The sequence below is a fragment of the Panthera leo genome, chromosome B2 (genome assembly GCF_018350215.1).
Source record: "Panthera leo isolate Ple1 chromosome B2, P.leo_Ple1_pat1.1, whole genome shotgun sequence".
Classification (NCBI taxonomy): Eukaryota; Metazoa; Chordata; class Mammalia; order Carnivora; family Felidae; genus Panthera; species Panthera leo.
In genome coordinates this window covers 133,653,281-133,679,229 of record NC_056683.1, presented here as the reverse complement: position 1 = coordinate 133,679,229, position 25,949 = coordinate 133,653,281, and the positions used below count along the sequence as shown (strand labels likewise).

General features: G+C 43.9%; 1 protein-coding gene across 2 annotated transcripts in view; it reads right to left on the bottom strand.

Moving 5' to 3' along the window:
- Positions 1-25,949, bottom strand: part of UST (uronyl 2-sulfotransferase) — a 303,266-nt gene that overhangs the window by 36,290 nt on the left and 241,027 nt on the right. For both annotated transcript variants that reach the window (XM_042940047.1, XM_042940048.1), the window contains 2 exons: positions 17,917-18,014; positions 15,822-15,979 (listed from right to left, as the gene is read on the bottom strand). In XM_042940047.1, the coding sequence (XP_042795981.1) occupies positions 15,822-15,979; positions 17,917-18,014 (256 nt within the window). The remainder of the gene's footprint in view (positions 1-15,821; positions 15,980-17,916; positions 18,015-25,949) is intronic.

Below are 25,949 nucleotides of genomic sequence, written 5' to 3'. Positions count from 1 at the left end.
GCCATCGGTACAGGGCAGTTTGGGCTGAAGCCAAGAAGGCAAAACCATATGGAAAAATCATGGCACCTGATCAGTCTCAAATGCCTTAGGTGTGGTCTTGTTGACTGGATGACCTTCCAACTGGCAGCCCAAGCCAGCAGAAGAATCTATAGGGGCGCCTGGGTGGCTCAGTCGGTTAAGCATCCCACTTTGGCTCAGGTCATGATCTCCCGGTTCGTGGGTTCGAGCCCCGCATCGGGCTCTGTGCTGACAGCGTGGAGCCTGGAGCCTGCTTCCGATTCTGTGTCTCCCTCTCTCTGCCCCTCCCCCGCTCACACTGTGGCTCTCTTCCTCTCTCAAAAAGTAAATAAACCTTAAAAAAAAGAAGGGAAGAGTCTATAGCAGTGCTTCTCAAACAATCTCTGACTTATCCCCCACCCCGTAATCCATTTCAGATTGATTCTTTTATCAACTATAAATAAGATTGTGTCTTTAAAAAGGGATCACAGCCATGCCAAATTACCATCCAAGTTTCTAAAGGCTTACTCTCAATTCCTGCCCTTATCTCATCATGGGCTGGGGGCAAGCAGCTTGTGGACTGGCACCCATCCCCGGACCACACTCTGAGAAACAATGGTCAGGGCCACTGCGGAGCTGGGGGCCCCGCTGGAGCGTGGCCCGGCTTCCAGGCCTCAGAGGAGGGGGGACGGTTAACTGATTGCCAGCCTCCAGCTCCATTCCGGGGGGCACGCCTGGCTGGGGAAGACAAACACACCTCCCACACCTGAGTCCCAGTGTTTTCTTTGAGTTTGTTTTCCCACTGACTTACTTTCCTTTCAGTCTGGGCTTTGAAAACAGCCTTCTGAGTGAATGCAGGCGAACCCAGCAGTCCCACACCACGGCTCATATGGAATGCATTTAGAGAGGGGGAAAAACTCGAACGGAGTGGTTATACACTTTGGAACTGGCTTGGAGATGGCGTGGCTGGAATTTCAGAGCTGGCTTTTGTTTGCATTCGTCATGAAACATTTGGTATATGAGCTGCTGCTACCGCTACTAAGGCAGCTGCTGCTGAGAAACCCCCTCAATGGCTGCTTTTCTTCTGGACGTTAGCTGACGGACAGCGGTCGCCAACGGAGGGCCCCGACTCTCCTGCTCCGATGCCTCTGCCGCCCTCCTTGCAGAAGTTACGGGAGACGTTTCCCCCCCAAAGTGATACCTGACAGCACACGAAACAGAGACACCTGTTTCTGCCACATTACGTGGAACGCGATCTTTGGGTGGTCGTGCCCTCTGCCTGGGATGATGGGAGTGTCTTTTGATCAGTTCTTAGAGTTTACTTTCTCTCTCATCAAAGAGATCTCCAATATGGCCTTGATTTGTCTTTGAGGCGATTTTTAAAACACTAGTTTGGGGCTTTGGCATAGCAACATCGTTCAGCAGAACCCCAGTGGGGTTTAATGAATAAATTACCATGAAGGGATCTTGTTTTTGTTTGTTTGTTTTTGCTTGAGAAAGTCCACCAGGACTCTAATCCCAAGAAACAGACGCTGAAGGCGGTGCTGTGGCCCAACCCACATCGTGGCTATGCGGACATCGCAAGAAAGACGCGGTGTATGTGACACGGTGGTAACGTACCTAGCTGAGAGCCCCAAACACAAAACTGGTAACAGGCTCTTAAAGTCTGGGTAGTTAAAACCGTCTTAGCAACTGCAGTAGGCTAATTACATGCCTTCCACTCCTCTCCTCTGAGAATCCAAAAAGACAGTAAAGGATAATAATTTTACAAAAGGACGCAAGATCACAAGGAGATCTGGAAAAGGATGTCAGAACTGGAGAAGGATGTCCGTGGCAAACGGACCTCGACCGGTTTCTGGAAGGTGAAAGCGGACGAAGACACTCGACGTGGCAGAGCACAGAAAGCACGTCTGTAGCGTTGCAGTGGGGACATCAGGCACACCAGCTCGCCCTGCTGACCCCCTGAGAGACAGAGTGGTGGCACCAGGTCTCCAGATGGGAGAGCTGGGCGTGAGGCAGGCAGTCTGGGTCTGAAGCAGTTGGGCCCCAAATTCCTCCCTAACTGCATGCAGCCAGGTATCTTGCAATGCTTCTCCCTCATTCTCTAGGGGAGAACCCTCCACCACCTGGGAATCTTAGGATTAGTCTGCAGAGAATTTGGGCAGAGGCTCCAGACTAATCTGCCAACCCAGAGGAGAGAAAGGAGAGGCACGGGCTAAAGTAAGAACAGTCAAGGGTATGGTGCACTGAATGTAGACCGTCGGCTCCTGTTCCCACACTGGCCGCCAGATGTTCACCCCGCTCTCCCACCTCACAGCTCACCTCCCATCCCCCAAGCAGATGAGAATTCTTCAGCGGGGAAACTGAACAGACCCCAGAGAAAAAAGACCTATAATCACCAACAAATGTTTTTCCAGCAAAACTTCTATCACTATTTGATCGGGCCACGCAGCGTCCATTGGTTGTTGAGGCTCCCTCACTGCACAACACTTTCGGTGCTTTAGTGCTTCCCTCTTAGATAGAAATTCTGACAGAGATCACCAAAAGAAAGTCTTCAGACTAAAAAAGAGAGGCCCACCTAACCGAAAGAATAAAAAGAAACCTGGAGCAAATCGAGACAATGCAGGGAACAGACGAAAACATTATTCAAAAATCTCTATACTTTTCAGGGATTCAAGGTGGTATTGCATCCAACAAACAAGAATAAGACACTATATAAGAAGAAAAATAGAAGATTAAAAAAGAGTTCTTGGAAAAGAGAAAATTCAATAGGATGAATGGAACGCAAAATGAGGCACTCTTCCAGAGGAATAAAAAGTAGAAGAGATGAAAATTAAGAGGAAAAAATAATAAAGCATAGAGAAAAAAAATGAATGTAGGGGCCCAAATATCTGACCAACAGCATTCCATAAATGAAACAAAGAAAATGGGTACAATAAAATCATGAAAGGAAAAAAAAAAAAAAGAAAAATTCCCAGAAATGAAAGACATTTTAAGCTTGAAAGTAACTATATATTGGCCATGGCAACTTTGTTCTAGATCTGTCTCCTGAGGCATGGGAGACAAAAGCAAAAATAAACTATTGAGACTACATCAAGATGAAAAGCTTCTGCACAGCAAAGGAAACAATCAATAAAACTAAACGGTAACCAACAGAATGAGAAAAGATATTTGAAAATTACATATCTGGTAAAGGGTGAGTGTCCAAAATACATAAAGACCTTAACTCAACACCCCAAACACAAATAATCCAATTAAAAAATGGTCAGAAGACATGAACAGACATTTCTCCAAAGAAGACATATAGATGGCCAATAGGCACATGAAAAGATTCTCATCATCACTTACCATCAGGGAAATGCAAATCAAAACTATAATGAGACATCACCTCTACACCTGGCAGAATGGCTAAAATCAACCATACAAGAGACAAAAGGTGTTGGCAAGGATAGAGAAGAAAAGGAACACTTGTGCACTGTTGGTGGAAATGCAAACTGGTGCAGCCACTGGAGAAAACAGTATGGAAGTTCCTCAAAAAATTGAACATAGATCTACACCATGATCTTGCAATCACTCTACTTGGTATTTACCCAAAGAATACAAAACACTAATTCAGAGGTGTACGTGCACCCCAATGTTTACTGCAGCATTATTGACGAACAGTCACATTATGAAAGCAGTCCAAGTGCCCGATTGATGAACGGATAAAGAAGATGTGGTGTGTATATATAATGGGATATTATTCAGCCATAAAAAAGTATGAAATATTGCCATTTGCAATGACATGAATGGAGCTAGAGAGCATAATGCTAAGCGAAATAAGTCAGTCATAGACAAATATTATATGATTTCACTCACGTGGGGAATTTAAGAAACAAAACAAGTGAGCAAAAGAAAAAAGAGAGAGAGGGAAACATATCAAGAAGCAGCTCTTAATTAGAGAGAACACACTGATGGTCACCAGGGGTGGGTGGTGGGTGAAATAGGTGATGGGGATTAAGGAGAGCACTTGTCTTGATGAGCACCGGGTGATGTATAAAATGGTTGAATAATTATACTGTACACTTGAAATTAATAAAACACTATGTTAAAAAATTGAAAAAAAGAAAGTTGTATATATACTTATATATATACATACATATATAAACTATATATATATTATATACATAAACCATATATGTGTGTGTGTGTCTGTCTGTATATATATATCTATATTAAATATATATATATGTATGTATGTATATATATACATACATATATACGCATACAGCTTGAGTACTTAGCATACTGAGGCATGTTGTTGTAAACTTTCATAAGAGGAATACAGGGAAGACCCTGGGGTGGGGGAGGGAGAGGGAGAGAGAGAGAGAGAGACAGGGAAGGAGAGTTTGAGAAAGTCATGGCAAAAGAAGTGAAAAATGGAATTAATGTATGAAGAAATCTATATCCAGTCAAACTGGCGATCCAAGTGAGATAGAACATTAAGCTCTTTTAGACATTCAATGTCTCGATAAATTTACCTCCCATGTATCAGGAAGCTACTTGGGAAAATCTTGAAGTAAAAGAGCGATTAAATCAAGAAACAGGATCTTTGGGATTCAGGAGACCAGGGATCCAATACAGAAATGTGTCAAAGGGAAGCAGCAGGGAGCTTCTGAGTAATCAGCCCAGACTGAAGCAGGAAGTTAGAGAGCTGTGGGTGGAAGAGGGGAAGGGGTCCTGGGGTGGGGGTGGCAAATGTGCAAATGTTCTTATCCAATAATAATGACGACATCAACAGTAGTATTGACACAACAGATATAATGGCATATATGAAAATTTTGATAAGTACAAATAAATCTAGGCAAATAAAAAAAAGGCAATAATTAATTCCAGGAAAACAATAAATTGTGCAAGAAATGAAATATAATCACGGTGTACTACTTGGGTCAGCAGTCAATAAAATGTATAGTCACAGTCATGTAAATGGGACTACATATCCTAAATGTGGCTATAAACCATATTAGGAGGATGGGGGGCAGGGGAGGAGGTAGAGGTGAGGGTGGTGGAATAAGAGAACTAAATTTCTCGAAGAAATCAATCAAGAAATATCAGCCTGTGCATACTGGTTTTAAGTCGTGTAGTGATTATCACAAGAAGCAGCTAACTGTGCTCAAAGCATCTGCCCCTGGAAAAATCAAACTTTACGATGGGCAGGGTTGGAAGAGGAGGCTGCTGCTTTTCATTATATGTCCTTTTGTACTTTTGGATTGTTAATTGTATACACACAGCACCTTAAAAAACATAGCTGAAAATCAGGGAGATAAAATTCTAGGATCAAATGTTGAAAAATAGCTCCGGCAGTGTCTGACTCTGAGAACACAGCAGAAATCCCTAAGCACATGGTAACAACTGGGGGCTAAGACTTTCCAGTCAGAGTATCTGAAACTTCCACTTGACAAGCAAAACTTTCCTCTTCCCATCAGCGGGGAATTATGCTGCATTTCTCCATGGGTTTAGGGACAATGAAATAAATGTGCTTAGCATAACCCACAAGGAACCGCGAAAAGCAGCAATGTTCTGTGCACAGGTATATTTGGAGGTTTTTCACTGTATTCTTCCACAGTTCAACACTATTTGCAAGATGTGAAAAGCTAGAGCACGATGCGCTGATAAAAATGTCTGAAATGTTAAAAAAAAAATCAGGAAATGATACTTTTATTTGAAAAAGATTTAGCTGAACAAAAATAGAAGCTTCCATTGTAAAATGTTGAGTCATGCAAAATGGGTGAGGATTGTACTTCACCCCAGCTGGGGGTACATTTTATAAGCAAAGAATGTCAGGGAAGCTAGGCCACGAGCCAAGGGTACAAAGACAGTTCTGAGATTCTCTGTCTGGCTCTCTTTGCAAGTTACCACACGAATCCGTGGTGTGGGCGGGGACCTTGGCAGTTTGGGCATAAGAGAGCAGTAAGATGGCAGGGTCTTTTATGAACATCGGCTATGACCCCTGGGGGCCAGGTCTCTCTTTCATCTTCTTTGCTCAGGCTTTAGAAGCATGTCAGCTTTGTGGAGTTATCAGGAAAGTCCAAAAATTGAAATCTGTGGTGACTAATTCCACACCTTAGTAATATTCTTACTCAGTGCGAAGCATATTAGTGTCAAGCTCAACTTAAAACTGCTCAAAGTAGAAGTGATTATTAAATTCTAAAGTAGAAGAAATTCACCTCTAAACACAGAAGAATGCTGGGACCTTCAACACACCCAGATATTGTTAGCCAGCTCTTTGTTGGGGGAAATGAATCATAGGAGAGAAAACTGCACCCCCCCAGGCCTGGCCACACTGTGGGGGGCAGCCGGGCTTCTCCAGATGATGAGGTTGGGACTCAGAGGACATCAACTTCTCAGGATGTGCGGTGTGGGAGGCAGGGGCCGAGGGAGACTGTTCTGGAAGGATGATCTCAAGGGCTTCCAGCCTGGGAGACCAGGAAGACCAGACGCAGTGTTGGGGGCACAGCCGGGTCGGACCCCGGATAGGGAGTCCAGGCTGGTGGGCAAAGGACTGAATCTGGGAGATCAGGCAGGGCAGAAACTGGTGTTTACCGACGTGTGGTGGGGGCCCCCGCGACAGCCCAAGGCATATAGCCAGTGGGTGTCCCCAGCCTATTGGGTGGCTGGATCTGGGGTTGGGACACGGGAAGAGAGCAAGGAGAAGAACCCTCGTGCTAGGAACTTGGGGAGCTGGCACTACCCCGACACACTGCTAGGAAGGGAGGGGTTCTTGGGGGGTGGTCAGGACTGGCGGAGGGCAGGGAAACTGGGGGCGGGGGCGGGAGTCTGGGGTTGACACATGGCCCCCTGGCAACTGTGGCTTGGCCACCGGTTCTGAGACTGGTGTGAGTGACTCAGCTCCAGGTTGGACCACACAGAGAGCAGAAGCTGCTGATACTTTTCCCGCCTTGGGCAGAGCTGTCTTAGCAACAGCAGGGTGACTGAGCTCCAAGAGGCAGAGTCAGCAGGAAGGGCCAGCGTGGGCCGGAGCACCCCCACCCCGTGCCTCCCACATTCCAGGTACTTCCGCGTCTTCACCCCTCCATGCTTATATTCATGTTATTTTTCTTCCAAGAATGCCCCCTTCCGTGTCCATCTGATGAAAACCTATGTCCCCTTCCAGGCCTGGCACAAATACCTTCACCGGGAAGTACTTCCCGGTCCTGTGTGCAATGGCGTTCAGGCTAGACCCTGCTTTCTTGATCTTTATAGCATGCTTTCCCAGGACTGGCATCTTGCGGACATTTAAGCAGTTGCTGAATGTGTTTGTTGAATTTTTCTGTAATTTTCAGTTTATCTATGCTATTTAAATGTTCGTGCTCACAGAAGGGAAACAGTTTTGGAAAATTATTACTGGAAAATCAATGTAAATTAAGTCCTCTTTTCCTTCTCTTCTCAAATAATAAAATTGGAGATCCTTTCTACTGGACGAGGCATGGTACCAAGGCAAGAGAAAATCAATAAGCAAGTGAAAAATGCATTTAAAACTATATAATTCATGGTAATTGTTATTTCTAATACACAATATATACATCTATTTCTATACACAATACATACATGCTGCAAATTAAGCTTTTATAAAATCAATTAAATACCCCTAAAGGCTGAATCTCTGTGAAAAAGTGATGTTCCTGTAAGTGAATCAAGCTATTGATCTGTGGTTACAGAGTTCCCTTCTAGAAGTGTTCACTAAAAACCCCTAAATGTCAGGGGGCCTGGGTGGCTCAGTCGGTTGAGTGTCCGACTTCGGCTCAGGTCATGATCTCGCGGTCTGTGGGTTCGAGCCCTGCATCGGGCTCTGTGCTGACAGCTCAGAGCCCGGAGCCTGTTTCAGATTCTGTGTCTCCCTCTCTCTCTGACCCTCCTCTGTTCATGGTCTGTCTCTCTCCGTCTCAAAAATAAATAAACATTAAAAAAAAATTAAAAAAAACCCCTAAATGTCTAAGTTAATTTAAAGGGATGTTCACATTTATGTTAATTTAAACTATTTACTCAAAAGCTACAATTGAAACAGTTGTATGTATTCAGTTTTAATTTTTAGACACTATTTCAAAGGTCTAACATGACTGTTCCCTTCTACCCCGCACCCCCCCACCATAAAAGTATCAGGTGTTTTCTTCTTCTATGTGGATTACCATACAGCGGCATAAGATACCTTCGTGATCTATGATATTTTATGACCTCAAATTCCTTAGTGAACAGACCATAGGTGGAAAAATAGAATCTATGGATTTTATTTTTCAGCTCTCACCTTTAACTGCAATATATACCACGAGTGCTTAATACCCCCAACCTCTGAGTTAGTGATTAAACACAAAGATTCTTTCGAAGGTCACAGGTTTATGGTGTTAGTGGAGGCTCCGGGGACAGAAGCCTGAATGTCTGTGGTCACTTAGGTAACTGTGGGCAGGTTGTTCACCATCTTTGAATCTCAGCTTCCTCGTTTTAAAATGAGACAAAGACTATTTGTCCTTCTCAACTAGATTCAGAGGATTCAAGAGGACTCAAAGGAGATATGCTGTGTGAAAGTGCTTTATAAACTGTAAATTGCTATGCAAATTATTATTATCTAGAGGCTGTTACTGCTTTTCTGACCCAACTCTATTCAGAGATGACTGAGCTATAATGAGGAGTTTAGTTGTTGGAACACAAATGAATGCACACACACTCACACACCTCATCTAGTACCAATGTGATTAGTGTCTGAGCCTAGGACATGGCTAGTGAAAAAAACCCAAATCTTCATGGAGAACGCGGATGGCAGATGAACCAAAAGCAAGAGGAGTACTATTTTTATAAATGACAGTTGAGTTCTCTAAACAATGTCATTGGTGTCTGTAAATGGATAGTCTGAATTCCTCCCAGCCATAGCTTATGTCTCTGTGAGGTCCCAGAATGTTTTTCAGTTTTGTCGTGGCACAGAAGCAATAGGAAGTAGGAAACAGCAGTGGAAATGAGGGATGAAAGACAGCATTTGTTTAATACAGACATTGTAGAGAGATGGATTATTTGTGCAAAACCAGAGTTTATAGTGTATATATTTTTTTTGACCCACATAAACTTATTTCATTATAAAACTCCCTTTACCGCTACCCCATTGGCTCTCCTATAATGTAGTCCGGACTACTACAATCAATTGTACTTGGAATATTTTTGATATTTGTGATCCCATTTTTAGTCCTCAAATTGGACATAATTATACATCTGTGTTCAAGCATTATGTAAACTCCGGACTGCAGATGCAAACTTATTAGGAAACCACAGGCACGTCCTTGAGAAAGTGCAGACACTGCCACCTGCTGGACAAGGTTTGATTTACTCATTTAGCGTTTTGAAGTTAATTTTGCACTTGGGAAACAAACTCAAGGTTTTTCAAGAACTGAATCTTAGGGTCTTACTTGGAATAAAATCCACCAAATCTCTGGACACTCATCCTATATCTAGTAAACAACATGACATATAACAGTCTGAAAAAGTCAACATTCAGCAAAAGTTAATGGTTAATTGCCCCAATCATATCTCAATAGTGGGTTTCATTTGAAGTTAAAATCTTAGGGGTGCCTGGGTAGCTCAGTTGGTTGGGTGCCCGACTTTTGAATTTGGCTCAGTCATGATCCTGGGGTCATGGCATTGAGCCCTGCATTGGGCTACGTGCTGAGTGTGGAGCCTCCTTAGGATTTTCTCTCTCTCTCTCTCTCTCTCTCTTCCCCCTCTCTCTACCTCTCCCTTGAATGGTACATGCTCTCTCTCTAAAATAAAATAAGATAAAATAAAAATAAGATAAAAATAAAGTGGAAATCTTAGCTCCCTGATAATTTTGGCAAGAGTTTGGGCGTAAAAACAAATGATTAAAAAAAATACCTTCAATGACTAGGATGATGTGTGTTTTCAACTTCTGAAGGTGTCACTGTAAGAATACTTCCAATAAACTTATTCCCTATAATTGTTCCAGAAATAGAGTACTAGCCAGAATATAATTGACTCCTCCTAAGTCAAAAATACTATTTCCTAAAGGCATACAATTTTACAGGCCAGCTGTAACTGTCCAAATAGGTCAAGGCTCATCATAGATTCTCTCTCTCTTTCTCCATGTAGAAGTTACAGAGACAGACTGATGTCCTGTTTCTCACAGACACGGGCCCTGTTTCTCTCCTGTGATGTGGTTGGCACCCTAATATTAGCTAATTATTGAACTCTTATCATATGTGAAGCTCTGGGCGAAGGGCTTTATGTGCATTCTGAAGTGGATTGTATTGTTTATGCATCTTATTTTTTTTAAGTTTATTTTGAGAGAGAGAGAGGGCAAGTGGGGGAAGCGGGGAGAGAGAAGGACAGAGGGAGAGAGAAGATCCCGAGCAGGCTTCACGCTGTCAGCATGGAGCCCGACGCGGGACCCCATCTCACGAATCGTGAGATCATGATCTGAGCCGAAATCAAAAATCCGAGGCTTGACTGACTGGGCCACCCAGACACCCCTTGTTTGTTTCATTTTATACAGATGGGGAGACTGAGGCTCAGAGGGATTATACCTTCCTGTGGTGACAGCAGAGAAGTAGCAGCTTTACCACCAGGCTGTCTACTCCAGATTCTGTGCTCTAATCATTATGGTATCCTATCTTCTCAACAGAAATGCATACGGTACAGAAAGAAAGGGATGGACATTGTGACCAGAGAGTTTGAGTTGGTCATCTCCATATTGCCAACCACAGGGAACAGCAGATTCTGAACCTAGAACTCTCCATTTAGGATTCTGTCATGTCCTCTAGGTGGCGATAGCTGCCGTAACTAAACTTGGAAATAATGCAATGGGGACTGTCCAAGGACTGCTGTTTTTTGTTTTTTTTTTTGGGGGGGGGGGGGAGTACCCTGTAATTGTGCTAACCAACAAAAGGTGGAACATGTCACCTAAAACACTGTGCTTTAGTATCGTAATAATAATCTTTAGAGATCAGTCACCAAAATTGCACTTACCCTGGGTCATATGGGTAGAACCATGGCAGAAAGAGGATTTGAGTCTCCTGTAACTCCCAACTCAGTGTTCTTTCCTTAAAGAATGGCTGTTCTTTATGATACATAGGCCAGGCTTTAATCACTTAGCATTTGTTTAAACCCAGTCTGGCATTTTATTGACAGATGGATGAAAACTTGAATGTTTCCTGTAGCACATCATATTAACTTTTCTCTTCAACATATTTGCTATTATTTTCTATGTAGATGTCCTCAGCTTTAAATACAACAATGCAAATGAACTCAGAGTACATTACTATACTCCTAATAGGAGGTCTGATTATCATTCATGCATAGTTGAAAAAAATGTTTAAATTTGTACTCTATCATCGCTTATAAAAATACTTACATAAAAATATGTATTTTTTTTAAAGCACTCAGTTTATGAATGAACTCTGCAGAGTTAGTATGTAAGTCATTTGTTTGGAATTACACACTTTTCCTTTGTAATGGTTGGTGGCCAGAGTCTCAAGGCAACCCACAGAAGTGTAGTAAATTCCCTACTGTGGCGCCAATGTTTACATTTGTAATGGGAAAAAGTTGAAAATGAATACAAATGTAATGCTAGTAACGGAAAGTATTTAAAATACGAGCGAAAAGAATTGGACACAGGAGCTTTCGAGCCTCCAAGCGGGAGAAAGATAATGGGGATTAATGTTAGGTCATGAAGTTCCAACGCCTGGATGCTAGGTGGCGCTATTGAATCATAACAGCTCGGTCATTTGCCAAGTCAAGGGACATTTAAGGGCTGTTCCTATCACAGATATTCACATGTTCTCTGCCTTTAATTAATTTGCTTATTTGTTTTGGCTCCTAACACCACTGTGATTTGAGCTCCTAAAGAAATTATGACTAAGAAACATATTGGCGGCTCACAGCATGTCAGTTTTTAAGAGTTAAGGGGAAAAAGTATCCATAAGCACATTAATACTCATGGCTCAGAAACATGTTGAGTTCTGCCTTTTACTTCCACATTTTGGTGGGTGACTATGGATCAACTTCTCAACTTCTCTAGGCTGGCTCCAGTTTCTCACTCTGAAAAGGTTAAGTAGTGAGCAAATATAATCCAGATTAATCAATAAAAAAAGAAATCAGACTGTGTAGGTCGAACAAGTGAGTTTGGCTGTTCTTACCCAACACATCTGTTTGGGACCCAGTTCTAATTCTAACTCAAAGCAAGGTTGAGTGGAGTTTACTCAGTGGTAAACTTCAGGGTACTTCCCTGGACATCCGCAAGTGCCCCCCTGCCTGGCAAGAAATATCTGAAGAAAAATTCTAGAAAATTCTAGAAATTGCAGAAATATCTGAAGAAAAATTCTAGAAAATTCAGGAAACATTCTCTTGGTTATTCATGTGCTAAAACTCATTGTTATTTTCCTCTTGAGTACTTATTATTATACATTTCTTCTGAGATATGCTAAAGGGGTCTCCGCGGAACCCAGACATTAATAAAAAATAACTTTTTAAGAAAAAATTCTAAAAATTAAGTTCCTCAAATATTTTGGGGAGGAGACAAATTCACTTGTCAGCATACCCTCCTACAAGAAATGCACGAGGTGGGGGCTAACAGTCGAGCTATTACATAGGAAAGTTACGAACTTCCCTACATGGTTGGCTAGTCAAACAAGCAGTACTATTTGGAAGGAATTAAGAGGTATCATTCCTATCTTGAATAAGTGACAACCCATTTGACTAACAGACGTTAAGTATTTTTACGAGCTCCCCAGACGGTCATTGCTATAAGTGCTTTTTCTTCAGTAATGAGACTGGTCTAAATATTTTTCGGATTGCTGTAGGGGGATTACTAAAAATCAGCACACACCTACAGTTTAAAAATAGCAAGACAAGCGTCAAAGAAAAATGGCCAGTGGAGGGTCTGCATCTCACTCGGGTTCTATGGTCAGTTCATCTACAATGATGCAAGGGTCACTAGATCTCGCAGTGTCTTCAATTTTAGTGTTTCTTCCTTCCGTTCTCTAGGCTATTCAGTTATAAAATTCTTTAAAAAGGGCAAGAGCAATGATTTCGGTGTGCTATAATCCGAGAATTTAGACTAAAAATGAGCTGACGAGGCAGCTCTGGTATGAGATCGCTAAAGTGACTTGAGGTCACTCTTTCCTTTAACCTGGGTGACACCAATGCGCTGAGCACAAGAAAACAGTGCAGGTGCTTAGTCTTTGCAGAGGCTAAAATATAGTGAGAAGCTGGCCAGGAGTGGATGTTCATCTCCTGTCCCCTGCCCCAGGGGATGGGGGACTCCCTGAGACACAGCAGTTGTGGGGCTGCTTGGCTGCCAATGTCACCACACAACAATCTCTCCAGAAGATGCCCGAGAGACCAGAGAACGTGGTGGAAAGTTCTGAGCAATCACTCAAGGGTTCAGTTTGTTATATGCATGTCGTGTGGCAGCTGAGAGCATCACATTGGGGTGGTATTCAAAATATGTGGCAACCAGGTCCACTCAGGACCTGAATTCACAACACTTGCTGAGTGTAGCACTGGGCCAGAGTCCTGAAGACTCGCTCTATGCCTGTGAATTACCTCTTTTGTTACCTCACTGTTGGATGAGGGGGCGTGGCAAGGGCAGACAGGGCGGCCAAGTGTGGGCACTGAGGGCAGTATAGGCATATTTCACTATTTTAACCACTAATATGCTGGACTGTGTGAACCGGCCATGCGTCGGTCCCGGCCTTATAGAAACCTTTCATCCCACCACACAGGAGTATCGGACCCCCCTTACCCTCTCTAAGGCGGCAAGCCTCAGATTATTTAATATACTCCTAGGCCTAACTCAAAAGGATAATAATCTTTATAAGGTCGAAAGACTTCGGCGGAAGTCATAAGAGCTAATAGTAACTCAATTTTCAGAAATAGGTTCTAAACGTGCTTCTGGATCATGGGACAAAGGGCCAGTTTCTGAGAAGTCACGCATCTAAATGGAGATTATAGTTGAGAAGTCAAGAGGATATCTTCTGACAACAGCACATAAGTGGGCTCTTGGGGCTGGGGTTTTTATTTGTGGTTTATTTGTATTTAAGAAGAACAAAGATAAAATGCCTCACTTATCGGGCCCACGATACTAGTTCCAGATCCAAGGACGGATGGCATGTGTGATGTAGACTGACCGAAACTCTTCTCAAAGGCTGGGACGAGAGTGTGTTCATTTTTTTGACAACTCTGTGTCTCCAGGGTTTCGTTCATGTTTTTTAAAAAATATTTTTGTGATTTTTTATTTTTTAGAGAGAGAGAGCATGAGTGAGGGAGAGGGGCAGAGAGTGAGAGAGAGAGAGAGAGAGAGAGAGAGAGAGAGAGAATCTAAGCAGGGTCTATGCGCAGCGTGGAGCCCAATGCAGGACTTGATCCCTCGAGCCTGGGATCATGACCTGAGCCAAAACCAAGAGTCAGATGTTCAAACGACTGAGCCACCCAGGTGCCCCTCGTTCACCTGTTATCTCGTACTACGTATCACACACACAAGCGCACACACGCATTCGTGCACACACGCACTCATGCACACACGCATGCTACACAAATGGATAAAGCCAAAGAGTGGAAGTAACGAATAACCTAAACTTTTTCTGCGAAAAAGTCTAACTTAGGGTCAGACCTCACCTTGCACAAAGACCCGAGTTTATGTGATCTTACAGAGCTAAAAATGGTCACAGCATGGCTCTTCAAATTCTTTAAATTGCCCACTGTTGAAAGGGCAGAGGAAGGCCTACTTTCAAAAAGTGACTAGGGTCGATGATGCTTCCAGCCTTTCAGATTGCATTTCCTGTTGAGGAGAGAGACCTGCAGGGTTCGCGTGAAGGTTCCTGGTCATGTGCACGTCAGAATTTACCTCGGAGGGAGAGAGCGGAGACCAGGACAGCACCCACCAGCCAGCTATCTTCCTCCTGCAAACCCCTGGTGGTGGCAGGGGCCACCTGATGTAACAGGGCCCCTCTGGGCAAAGACCAGTTCACATGGGCATCGGCACCTGCTCCTGGTGCAGGTGGGGTGCGAGGTCCCTGGCTGGTGGTGAACGCGAGGCACCAGGGCTGCGTTTGGGGAACCTTTCATCTGTTTGGGGAACCTCATTTCTACACAGCAGAAGGCTGTCTCCCATTTCAGGATGATGAAACAACAACCAGAGGAGTGAATAAGTATGCAAGGCTTGCAGGGCAGCAGTAGATTAAGGAGAATGGGAGAGAAACAACGTTGTTTGCCGTTCTCTCCGGATACGATAATAATGAGAAAAATAAATGATGGGTTTCTGAAAGTAATTATCTTTACAGTGATACCACAGGCACCCTCTGCACTCGTTCTCTGCTGCATTCCATTCCTCGCTTCTATTTGGAAACCACGCCATTCGTTAGAATAAAATCGCTAATTGCGTTTTCAATTTGCTTCTGTGTCTATTCTATTGCCAGCATTGGATATGCCAGAGCGCTTTGTCAGATGGAAGTAGGGCCCAGATACAGGATCACCTGATGGTTCCTTCACACCCACTTCCATCAATGGACTCTGGCAACAGCCCTGGACCAAGGTCAATGCAAATGTTGCCAGCTTCACTTTCCAAAGGGAGAAATGGAGCCAGCGGGCCTTTCACACATGGCAAGTTTAGGTCTGGACCTGAAGCTCCCAGTTTTGGCATCTATATCTGGAGGTGTCTAAGCTTCCTTTGAAGGTCAGGGCAACTTCTCTTCATTAACAGGAGAGAAGGTTCCGCTCCTTTTATTGCCCGAGTCCTGTTCAAGGTGAGTAACCCCCCAAAACACCAAAGAGCTTGCTACAGAAGGAATTACCTGGGTCTTTGTAGATACTGAGCACACCCTTGAAGTAATGAGGTAAAAATCTTTCCAGTAAAAGCAGCACATCTTCCAACTCTTCAAGAATCCCCACAAGCAGGAAGTTTTCATTCACGTTCAGTTTTGCTCTTTCAAGGGCCCACTCACCAGGCTCCCTTCGTGGATACAAAAATGATTTCAAATCAAAGATTCATTTTCGAAATGCAGGAACAACATGCTGAGAATGGATCTCTTCAACCCATCCCCCACCATTTGTTTGAGCCCCAATCCCACCTCCTTAAGGATCAGCCCTAATATGGCTGCCGCTGGGAGCCTTCCAGCTGCCATTTGCTTTTCCACCTCTTACCGCTGTCATGTTTACCTGTGTGTAACCCTGAGGCCCTGGTCAAAATATTTTTGGGAAGAATACACACACAGACAATTAGGTCCTATAAACACTGATCAAAGGGGCGATCTGAATGGCTTTTTAATAGAAGGACCAAACCAATAAAGCTAGAAGATATGAAATCTGAAACTTACTGATACAGTAGTTCTATAGAAATCAAAATCAGTTTTAGGTCATCACTGCTAATCATCTTATTCTTTTAAAGAGTTTAAAGACAAGCTTTTATGTTTTTTGTTTTGTTTTACAGAAGGAAAATGGCCTCATCTCATCTGCAAGGCAGATCTCTGAGCCAAGTGCATTTCTGTGAGGGGGAAAGGATGGGAGTCATGGGAGCTGGGCTCCAGGCATGGCTGGCATTTCCCATCCGAGGGAATTTGGGCAAGCCAGGATTCTCTTTTGAAAAACTGTAATAATAAACCTAACCCAGCTCAAATAATTGAGGGAACAAGGGGACATTTTGAAAGAGTTTTGAAAATCATCATCTGTGTACCAGGATAAGGCATCATGAGTGCTCTCCCCAGGATTAGGAAATATATAATTAAAAAAAAAAAAAACACTTGAGGGAGTTAGGATCATGTTTCTTGGAATAAATATCTTCACTGTGACAGAAAGTGAGTCATCTGGCCCCAAATCTTCCCAGTGTCTGAAGCACTGACCGTGAACCAGGAGGCACTTATACAGGGGTGAGGATTGGAGTGGGGAGGCCTCCTGAACTCAGGAAGTTTATGATAAAGCAGAAAGCTGACGCTTCTAGTTCCAGATTTCAGACCGTAAACAAAGTCCCGTGTTACAGGAAACTCAGCAAAGCAACAACACACATAATAATTAAGCAGTAATCACTGAGCAGGCCAGAAGTACAATGGATGAGTTGTACTTCAGAAACAGTTTCTTCTCTCGATCTTTTCAGGAACACACTGACCTTCTAGTCAGTGTTCCCTTTGCAGGAAAATGTCACTTCGGCTTTATTTTCCATCACGTGAAGATCATATTCATTGTTACTATCATTTTTTTTTTCTCCAGGCTACACGTTTGCCTAGTACAATGAACTTAAACTGCAGCGAGAGCAGGCTCACCAGAATCATCTGTGCCCCCACCTCAGGCACTGTGATTAGGTGGGGATTTCTAGCAAGTGCCCTGGGGACGCTGATGCAGGAGGTGGGCAGACCACACTCTGAGAGCCTTACTATCTGAGTGAGTCACTTTCTAAAGAAGGTCTTGCATCCAAGGAAGGCTGAGGGGCTGAGGACTAGGAAGCCCATTCCTCTTTTTCTACAAGATGTGTCTCCTGAGAGAGACACTGTCAGATTTTGGGGTGTGAGCGCCCAGTGTTTCAGACCCAATTAGACAGGGCATGTAGGCAAGGACGGGTGCCGATGAAATACAGGCGCTATGGGGGAGCAGTAGGGTGATGTCCGCTGGTCTTTACTATCTCATGGGCTGAGCAGGGACAGCTATGAGTTAAGAATAAAAAAAGGGTCTGGTTGGCATTTCAGTTACACATCTTTACGGGCGGGTCCCAAGGCCTCTGTCAGACCCTGATCCGTTCATTTCTTCCTACGTAGGACATTCAGAGTCTCCAATGCAATCTTTGGAGATTAATAGTAAACATAAACTGAATTCCAGAAGGCCGAGGGAGTAGGCATACAAGAGATTCCCCACGCAGTGCCCCCGGGTGGCTTTCCTGCCGTTGTCCGTTTTAGTCTTTACCTGCATCTGGGATGCTGTCCACAAAAATATGGAATGATGTAAAATAATCTGGGGTTGGAACACTCAGGATAGTTTTCAAGAATACACTCATTGATATCCTGGAAGAGAAAACACAGCAGTGAGATGTCTCGCAATCCCTGCAGTGCTTTGTCAAATGCCGTACAGGGTGAGTAAAGTTGATACTTCAGGTCACGCGGGCAAGCCGTGGGGAGATACAGAGAATTCACAGATCTCATGAGAAATCTTTCTCGTTGTCATTTTGCCTCCTGTTCCACTGGCCAGGTGCGCATGCGGTCTGAGCATTTCCAAGATTGCTTGCTCTGTTGACTAAATTGCATTTCTGCATTTCCCTGTGGCCTGCAGTCTTTAGCTACATGACGAGCATCTTGACAAACTATTACCCAGGGTACCCACTACCTACCGTAACTTAGACGTTACCAGTCAACCGGCATACAGTTGGCACTTAATAAATATTTGTTGAGTGAATGCAGTGTGGCTTCCTTCTTAATTCATTCTGACTTAATTGGAGATCCCCGTAGAGCCAGCCCTACAGAAATGTATTTCCCTGGGTATCTGTACATCCATCAAATAATGACTGAGTACCTACAGGAGTCACATAAAGGATTTTCAGATTTTGGAGAGGCTGTAAAATAATTTCTAAGGTCATATTAGGTTAGAGAGTGACACGATGTTTGTATACGTTCTCTCACTTTCGAAGGCAACATCTGATTTCTAGATTTTCTATTTCTCGTGAGGTTGAACATCACGTCTCTGTCGGTGGGTAAACAGAAAGGCTACAAGTCAACTTTTATAAGGTAGATTCATTGGCTGCGCTAGAAAAGACATGCCTGGTTCTTAAGTATTTCTAAGGAGAAACAATAATCCAATTTACAACCAAACCAAACAGCTACGGGATGTTTTTCCAGAGAATACTGGCAAGGTAGATCAAGAGTGGATGTAATTCAGAAACATGGTCACACTGTCAATGAAATTTGAGTCAGTTGAAGCCACTGTCTCTGATATGACTGGGGTAGGTGATTAGATATTAATTTTTTTTTTTTTTTAGTTCAAGTTGGGAATCAGAAAAATGTACCACAAACTCTTTTTTTAACAACACTTTCTTTCCCCCCATACCTCTTTGGTTTATATACCAATTAAATAAATTGCACCATTACAGTAACAACTGGAATAAACAGATTCAGCCACAAACACTTTAGCTGAGGACTGGAGTCTACTGTGGGAAGCAGGGGTATACAACTCTCAGAGAGGAATAAACTAGAAGCAAATGGAGTTCATCAGTCCATCCAGCCACGTGTTAAGTGAAGGGTGATGAAGAGTACTTTATTGTGTATGCAAATCCAGTAAAAATGCATGATGTTACACCCAAAATACCTTTCTAAGAAGAATTTGACACAGGGGTATACAGATCTTCCTCAACTTGTGATGCAATTACATCCTAACAGCCCTTTGGAAGTTGAAAATAAGTTTAAAATGCATTGACTACATCTAACCTACCGAACATCCCAGGTTAGCCTAGCCTCGCCTACCTTAAACGTGCTCAGAACACTGACCTTAGCCTGGGCAAAGTCATCTAACACAAAGCTTATTTTATAATAAAGTGCTGAATATCTCATGTAATTTATTGACTGCTGTACTGAAAGTGAAAAACCGAATGGCTGTTGGGTGCAGAATGGTTGGAGGTGCACAGGTTGTGGGCCCTCCTGATCGCGTGGCTGTCCGGGGTCGGGGGGTGGGGGTGGGGGTGGTGACAGTGGCTGTTCACTGCTGTCCAGCATCCTGAGACAGGCTGGTCCTGGTCCAGGAAGAGATCCAGATTCAAAATTCCAAGTATAGTGTTTACTGAATGCAGATCACTTCTACACCATCCTTAAAGTTGAAAAAAATGTAAGTTGAACCATCTAAAGTTGAGGACCATCTATGTAGGGATAGTCATTGCTACAAGATTATTACAACAAAATGTGGCAGGATTTAAATGTTCGTTAATGGGGGATTGATTCCCTGAGAAGTTACGGTGCATTCCTACAGTGAAATATGGGGCAGCTGGCAAGGACAAGGGAAATCTACACGTACTGTTCTGAAAAGTGTCTGTGATGAATTTTCACATGAAAAAAAGCCAATTACAGGACAATATGCAGGTGTAGGACGATATGAAGATAAACACGTATGTTTACATAAACACAAACATATCTAGACGAATAAGTACCAAACTGTTAAAAGTGGTTCTTTCTGGCAATAGATGTAAAAGATGGGAATACGTTGGTTGAACTTGAACTTTATCCTTTTCTGAAATGTTATTTTCAATATAAATGTTGTATATAAAGTATCTTAGGTAAAACATTATTTTACATAAATGCCACTTCTATTGTAATATATGTATTTTACTTTTATCATCAGAAAAAGGAGATTTGCACATTGTAAAACAAATCAAAGCTTGTGGGAGGATGAGTGGGCTTTGCCCTAAGGATGCTCTGACCTCCCTTCCTCCCTTACAGTCCGGGGGACCCCTGGCAGGTGGCATCCCCCAGGGACCCGAGCCTTAGGTCAGAAGGACCCAGTAATTGGGCTGCTGTCTGAAGGAGGGAGCCAGGAGCTGGGTGCGGAGCAGAGCACAGGAGATCCCTGGCCAGGGCAGGGATGATCAGAGGTGGAGACTTCACGCCAAAGGGCTGAGTAGGTTGGTGGTGGTTTAGGGGGTGTCGAGAGATGTGTCTCATACACTGTCACCGCCCGCCACCCAGAGACCCGTCTTAATAGGAGGGGCGGGCGACAGAGCCTGCCAAAGCCGCCCAGAGAGTGCACAGCATCCATGCTTCTCCAGAGCTCACTTTACAGTTTCCTTTGAATGAGACCTGTGTCATTATTTGTTTAGGTGGGAAGTCCATGAGAGCACGCACTGTCTGCTCACCGTGTCTCCAGCACTTAGCACCCTGCCTGGAAAAAGCAGGCGTGCAATAAATACTCAGCAAATAGATGAACAAATGGCAGAAGGAAAAAGCCTCGACACACAGCCGGGATGCTGTCCCCGGTGACCCTGGCCTGGAGCTTAACAGGATCAGACGGAGGACGTCAGCATCGGCTGGTGGGGGCGGGAGCAGGGAGGGCTCAGGAGGTGCAGGGGCCTGTGAAGGTCATTTCCCTATTGGAATCCACAAATAACCCTACAAGGTCAATTTATGGGAAGACATAAATTCCTAGTTTAAGAAGTGCCGTTAGCAATTTTTCTTTTCTTAGATCAAGGCATGTCCCGGGGGATTTTAGAGTTCCATTTGAGCCCATTAGAGGTTGATGAATGGTGTTGACCACAACCATCCTATGGAAATGCTATGGGAGGACATAAATAAAAGATGACTCAGGTGTAAGGTCAAAAAAGAGCAGAAAATGAGCTGTGAAGACCCACACATTTAGCTGCCTGCGGCTTAGCCACAGTGATGAGGGACACTTCACCGCAGCTCAAGGACGAGGGGGGCCTCAGGAAACTGCTCCTGGCCACTCACACAGTCCACTCTTCCTGGACCTGAGACCCTCCGTGAGTGGCCTTTGGTGTCCAGGGAAACTGAAGGGGACAAGTGTCAACACAGCTGCTCATACAATTTCCTGCGACAGGTGTGACTGACTCCCCAGGACCATTGGGTTTCTCCCCGTGTTAATGGTGTTATCGTTGGTGTTCAGGCTTCTGCCAGCCTGTGTTGTTTGACAGTTGTTTTTATTTTTATTTTATTACTTTTTTATGGTCACCCTTTTATACAGGAGTTGTGTGTGTGTGTATGTATATATACACATACATATATGTATATATATGTATATACACATACATATATGTATATATATGTATATATACACACATATATACATATATGTATGTGTATACACACACAATTATTTCAGGATAAGGTTGCTTTAAATAGCTTTCATCTTTATTGAAGCTTGACAGCTTTGCTCTAAGATGGTCATCATGGTGATGACGTTAGCTAAGCGGGCCAGCACTTGCCCTGATTTGTTCATCCGGTGCCTGGATGCTGGCAGATACCACGGGCTCCCACAGCGCCCTCCTCTGCTCACGTCTTGCCCTCTTTTAAGATTGGGTCTGAACATAAGTCCCTACTCTGCTCATATTCTCACATTATTAGGGAAATGAGACATTATAAGTGAACATCCCTGATAACTACGAGAATCCTTTTTGTGGTCAAAACTGCCAAAAAAAATTAGACCAATTTTGGTGAAACTTACTCTAAACTGTACTATTTGAAAAAACATACGCTTATACCATCTAGGGATTTGTGTGTGTGGGGGGGGGGGGGGTGGGCGGTGGTGTTACAGGGAAACCATCTTTTATTGATTTCCTCCTGTAACCTTTCACAGGACGGATTGTGATGAACAACACTCACCTTCTGAGTGCCAACAGGGCCCCTTTGACAGGAAAGGCCAGTCATGACATCCAGACCCCAGAGTTATTCCTGATCTCTCTCTCTACACCCAGCTCCGCATCCACTCGATTGCCCAGCCCTGCACCAGTTTCCTAATCTGCACTCTTCTACCCATTACACCCTACGGCCCCCGTTCTGCGCCTCTCCAGTTAGAATCTCCTCTTCCCCTGCCCTCCCCCCACACGCATTCTCCGCAGGGCTGTCCCAGCAACCGAGTGCATTGATCCATGCCACTCCCCTGTTCAAAAACTTTCAATGGCTCTTATTGACAACGCAGTTAGGGCACCTGGTAAAAATGCTAATTCCCTGGCCCTACCAGCAGCATGTGTAACACGATGGGTTTGTCTGGGATCGGGCTAGGAATCTGTACTTTAGAGAACCTCTGATGATTTTGAGAAGAGGTCACTCTTCATGAGCCGCCAACACCATGCCATTAGCGAATTCCACGCCTTCGTTCACCCATCTTCCTTGCCTGGAATCTCTTTCTCCCTCGTCCCCTGGTCCCAACAGCAGGCCCATGTTTTGCAGCCGTTGCTGGCAGGGTGAGTATTAGCACCTAGGCTTGTCACTCAGGTCAAGGGAATGAAGGTGGCCTTGACCATGGCTCGTTTCCATCCCGGCTCTTCACTGCCAGCCACATTGGGTAGGTGGGGTCCCTGGGACAGGCCTATGGGGCCGTCCAGCACAGCACGTCCTCCTCACCGTTGGCTAGAGCCCCAAAAGTCCCCACAGCCGGGTCTGCTCCCACCATGCCCTGCTGGTGGCCAGAGATCCGCTCTATGTAGAAGGACTCTGTAACAATGCCCACAGAGGGATTCCCATCTGGACGGAGTGCCACTTGGTGTCCCAAAGTGAGGTTCTCCCCTCCCCCTTGCAGGGGCTCTTGCCTGTACTACCACTTGTGCCCTCTGCACTTGGGCTTGCTCTTGGGCCGCACTTGGGCATGCCCACCCACGCTCCCCTGCCCTGCTTCCTTCTCCTCACCCCGTACGGCCATGCTCCTGCAGGCCTCATGCCTGCTTCCAACCGAGACAGAAAGCTGCCTGTTTATTTCTGTGCAGAGAGAGGACTTAAATGCTTCCTCTCCTGGTTGTAGTTTTGGAAAGAGTGGAAGGATTGAAATCCCAGGTGGAGTTAATCTTATCACAAAGGGTGAATTTAGAGACAATTCATCTTTTATTTATTCTTTTATAAGGCAGCACCTTGTCTAAAAACTACTGAATTGAAAAAAGACTTTTTGGTGTTCTTATATAGTTCCTTGCCGATGACACTGGCTTTGTCTGTATGGTCTCAGAGGTTAGAAGAAAGAATTTCTGATGCTTTTAGCAGCAGAAACCTTGAGAGGCCACAGGCAAAGCTGCCCAAATGAGGTAAAGGAAATTTGGGTTTCGGCCTCAGCCTGGCGATTAGTAAGTTGGGTGTCTTTAGATAGATTATGCTGTCTTGAGCCTCAGTTTCCCCACGTGCATAACTTGGGGCTGAGCCATATAATCTCAGTCCATGAAACCATATTAATGGCCCTGGTGCCTCAAATTAACTAACTTTTAAGAATAGTGTTGTAATCTGAAGATCTAGAAAAAGTGGTAACTTTTTTTATTCCAAAATTGACGCATTTATAAAAGGCTTTCACTCAGCATTTACCATATAAACGTCTCACCTTCAGGGAAGGCAGAGGGGGGAAAGGACCAAGGCTGGTACCAAAGACACCTCAGTTCACATCTAGGCTGTACCAATTAGTAATTGTGGAGTCTAGCAAATGTCTACTACTTAGAGGCTCAATGTGCTCATCTGTAAAATGGGGATGATAATACCTGCATTACTCTTTCCTTCGATTAGAAATCACGTACGCAAATTATTTTTCCTGCCACCCAACTTTTTCGACTATCCCATCTTCATCACGTCGGTCGGTAGCATCTCAATTCCTCTTTCCCTTAGCTTATATTTAAACACATCATGACTGGTGATTGCAATAGTTTTAAAAACAGAGACATCAGCTAACTCACGGAGAAAACACAGAGGGGAAAAACAAACAAGGAAATATGAAACGTGCTATTTGTGGCAAGCCAAAATAACAACACGATTTGATGGAAAAACAAAACAGTATTATGCAATTACTTCTCATGACATCTCCTCTTACTCCGTACATGAAACAATGTAATAATACCATGCCCAAGAAAAGCGCTTTTTCCGTGTGGATTAAAATCAAACTGGGAGCCAGTCTTGACACTTTAAGCACACAGATATCAGGAAGAAGTCGAAGGGTGAAGTAAAAGACACAACAAAGGACAACTTCCTGTGCTGGATGTGGCTTCCAACATGGCCACGTTGGAAGTGGGACAGAGAAAAATGACTGAGTGTCAGTCACCGTGGAAGCACTCCCTGAATCCTTGACCTGTAGACAGACCACGGTAATCAGATCACGCACTTAATGGTTTAGTCAATTTAGAGAAATGGAAAGGATGTGGTCTAAGCTAACTTTTATTGTACCCTACATTCTTCCCTGTAAGCCTTTTTAAGCCTTATCAAGAAATTTGAACCAGAACCAGAAGAGTCGAGGAAGACTTTTTAGTGAGGCTTAATGGAGTTGGACGTGGCAGATGGCCAGACACCAACGTTCTCTCGTTCTGTGCTCATGCCAGGCGTGAATTTCTGATGACACGCTCTTTCTAGTAGTGATGGGAAGTACCGTCAGAATCCTTCTCAACAGAGTCCACCTCCCAGGATCAAGCAGAGTAGCACTTTGCTCCCCCTGTTACCAGCACGGCATGTGACGCTGGATGGATAACACCTATGGCGTTTTGGTGGCTTTGTGGCCCTGGACCCCACTTCTCGGTCTGTCGCTGTGTATCTGGTTGCAGGATGGCAGGCCAAGGATTGTGGGTGAGTATAAGTCTGCATTTATTTTAGCCAATAACCATATTCACTGGGGGCTCTAGTCCAGTGGAGCTCCTGAAACTGAAACAATTACAGACATAAGAGATAAAATATTTTTTGAAGCCCTCCATTTGGACTGCAAGCTCGTGAATTTCAGGTTTCTACTGCACTAAACTCAAGAAAAAAAAGTAGTCACGGTTCTATCCTGAACTGTTTTAAGATGAGGATCCATCCGTTATCTAGGTCAGTTTTCACTCGATTTCAATGGACCCTTTTCAGGTAGCTGCAACAAAATTTACTGAGCGCTCGTGATGACTGCGCGTAGGATCCTGTACAGGCAGCAAGTGCTGCTTTCCAGAAATGTCTTTGCACTTCTTCTGTCTACACACAGTGTTATTAAAACAAGGAACCACGGTCTTTGAGATCAAGGAGTTGTGATGCTTATCAGAGATATGGTGACCACAATCACTATGATTTCCTAACGAGCTGAAAAATTTGGGGCGTTTATACAAATAAAAACGACAACACTCAGATGGAGCCCAGCTGACAAAGACTTTCTATTTTTATAGCAAAATATTTATCGTGGTATTGTTTATAAGATCAAGAACAATTATAAGCTCTTCAAACACGGAAACTGGGTAAGCTATAACATATCTAATTGTAAAATAGTTGCAGTCATTTAAAATATTTACAGAGCATAGGTAACAATAAGAA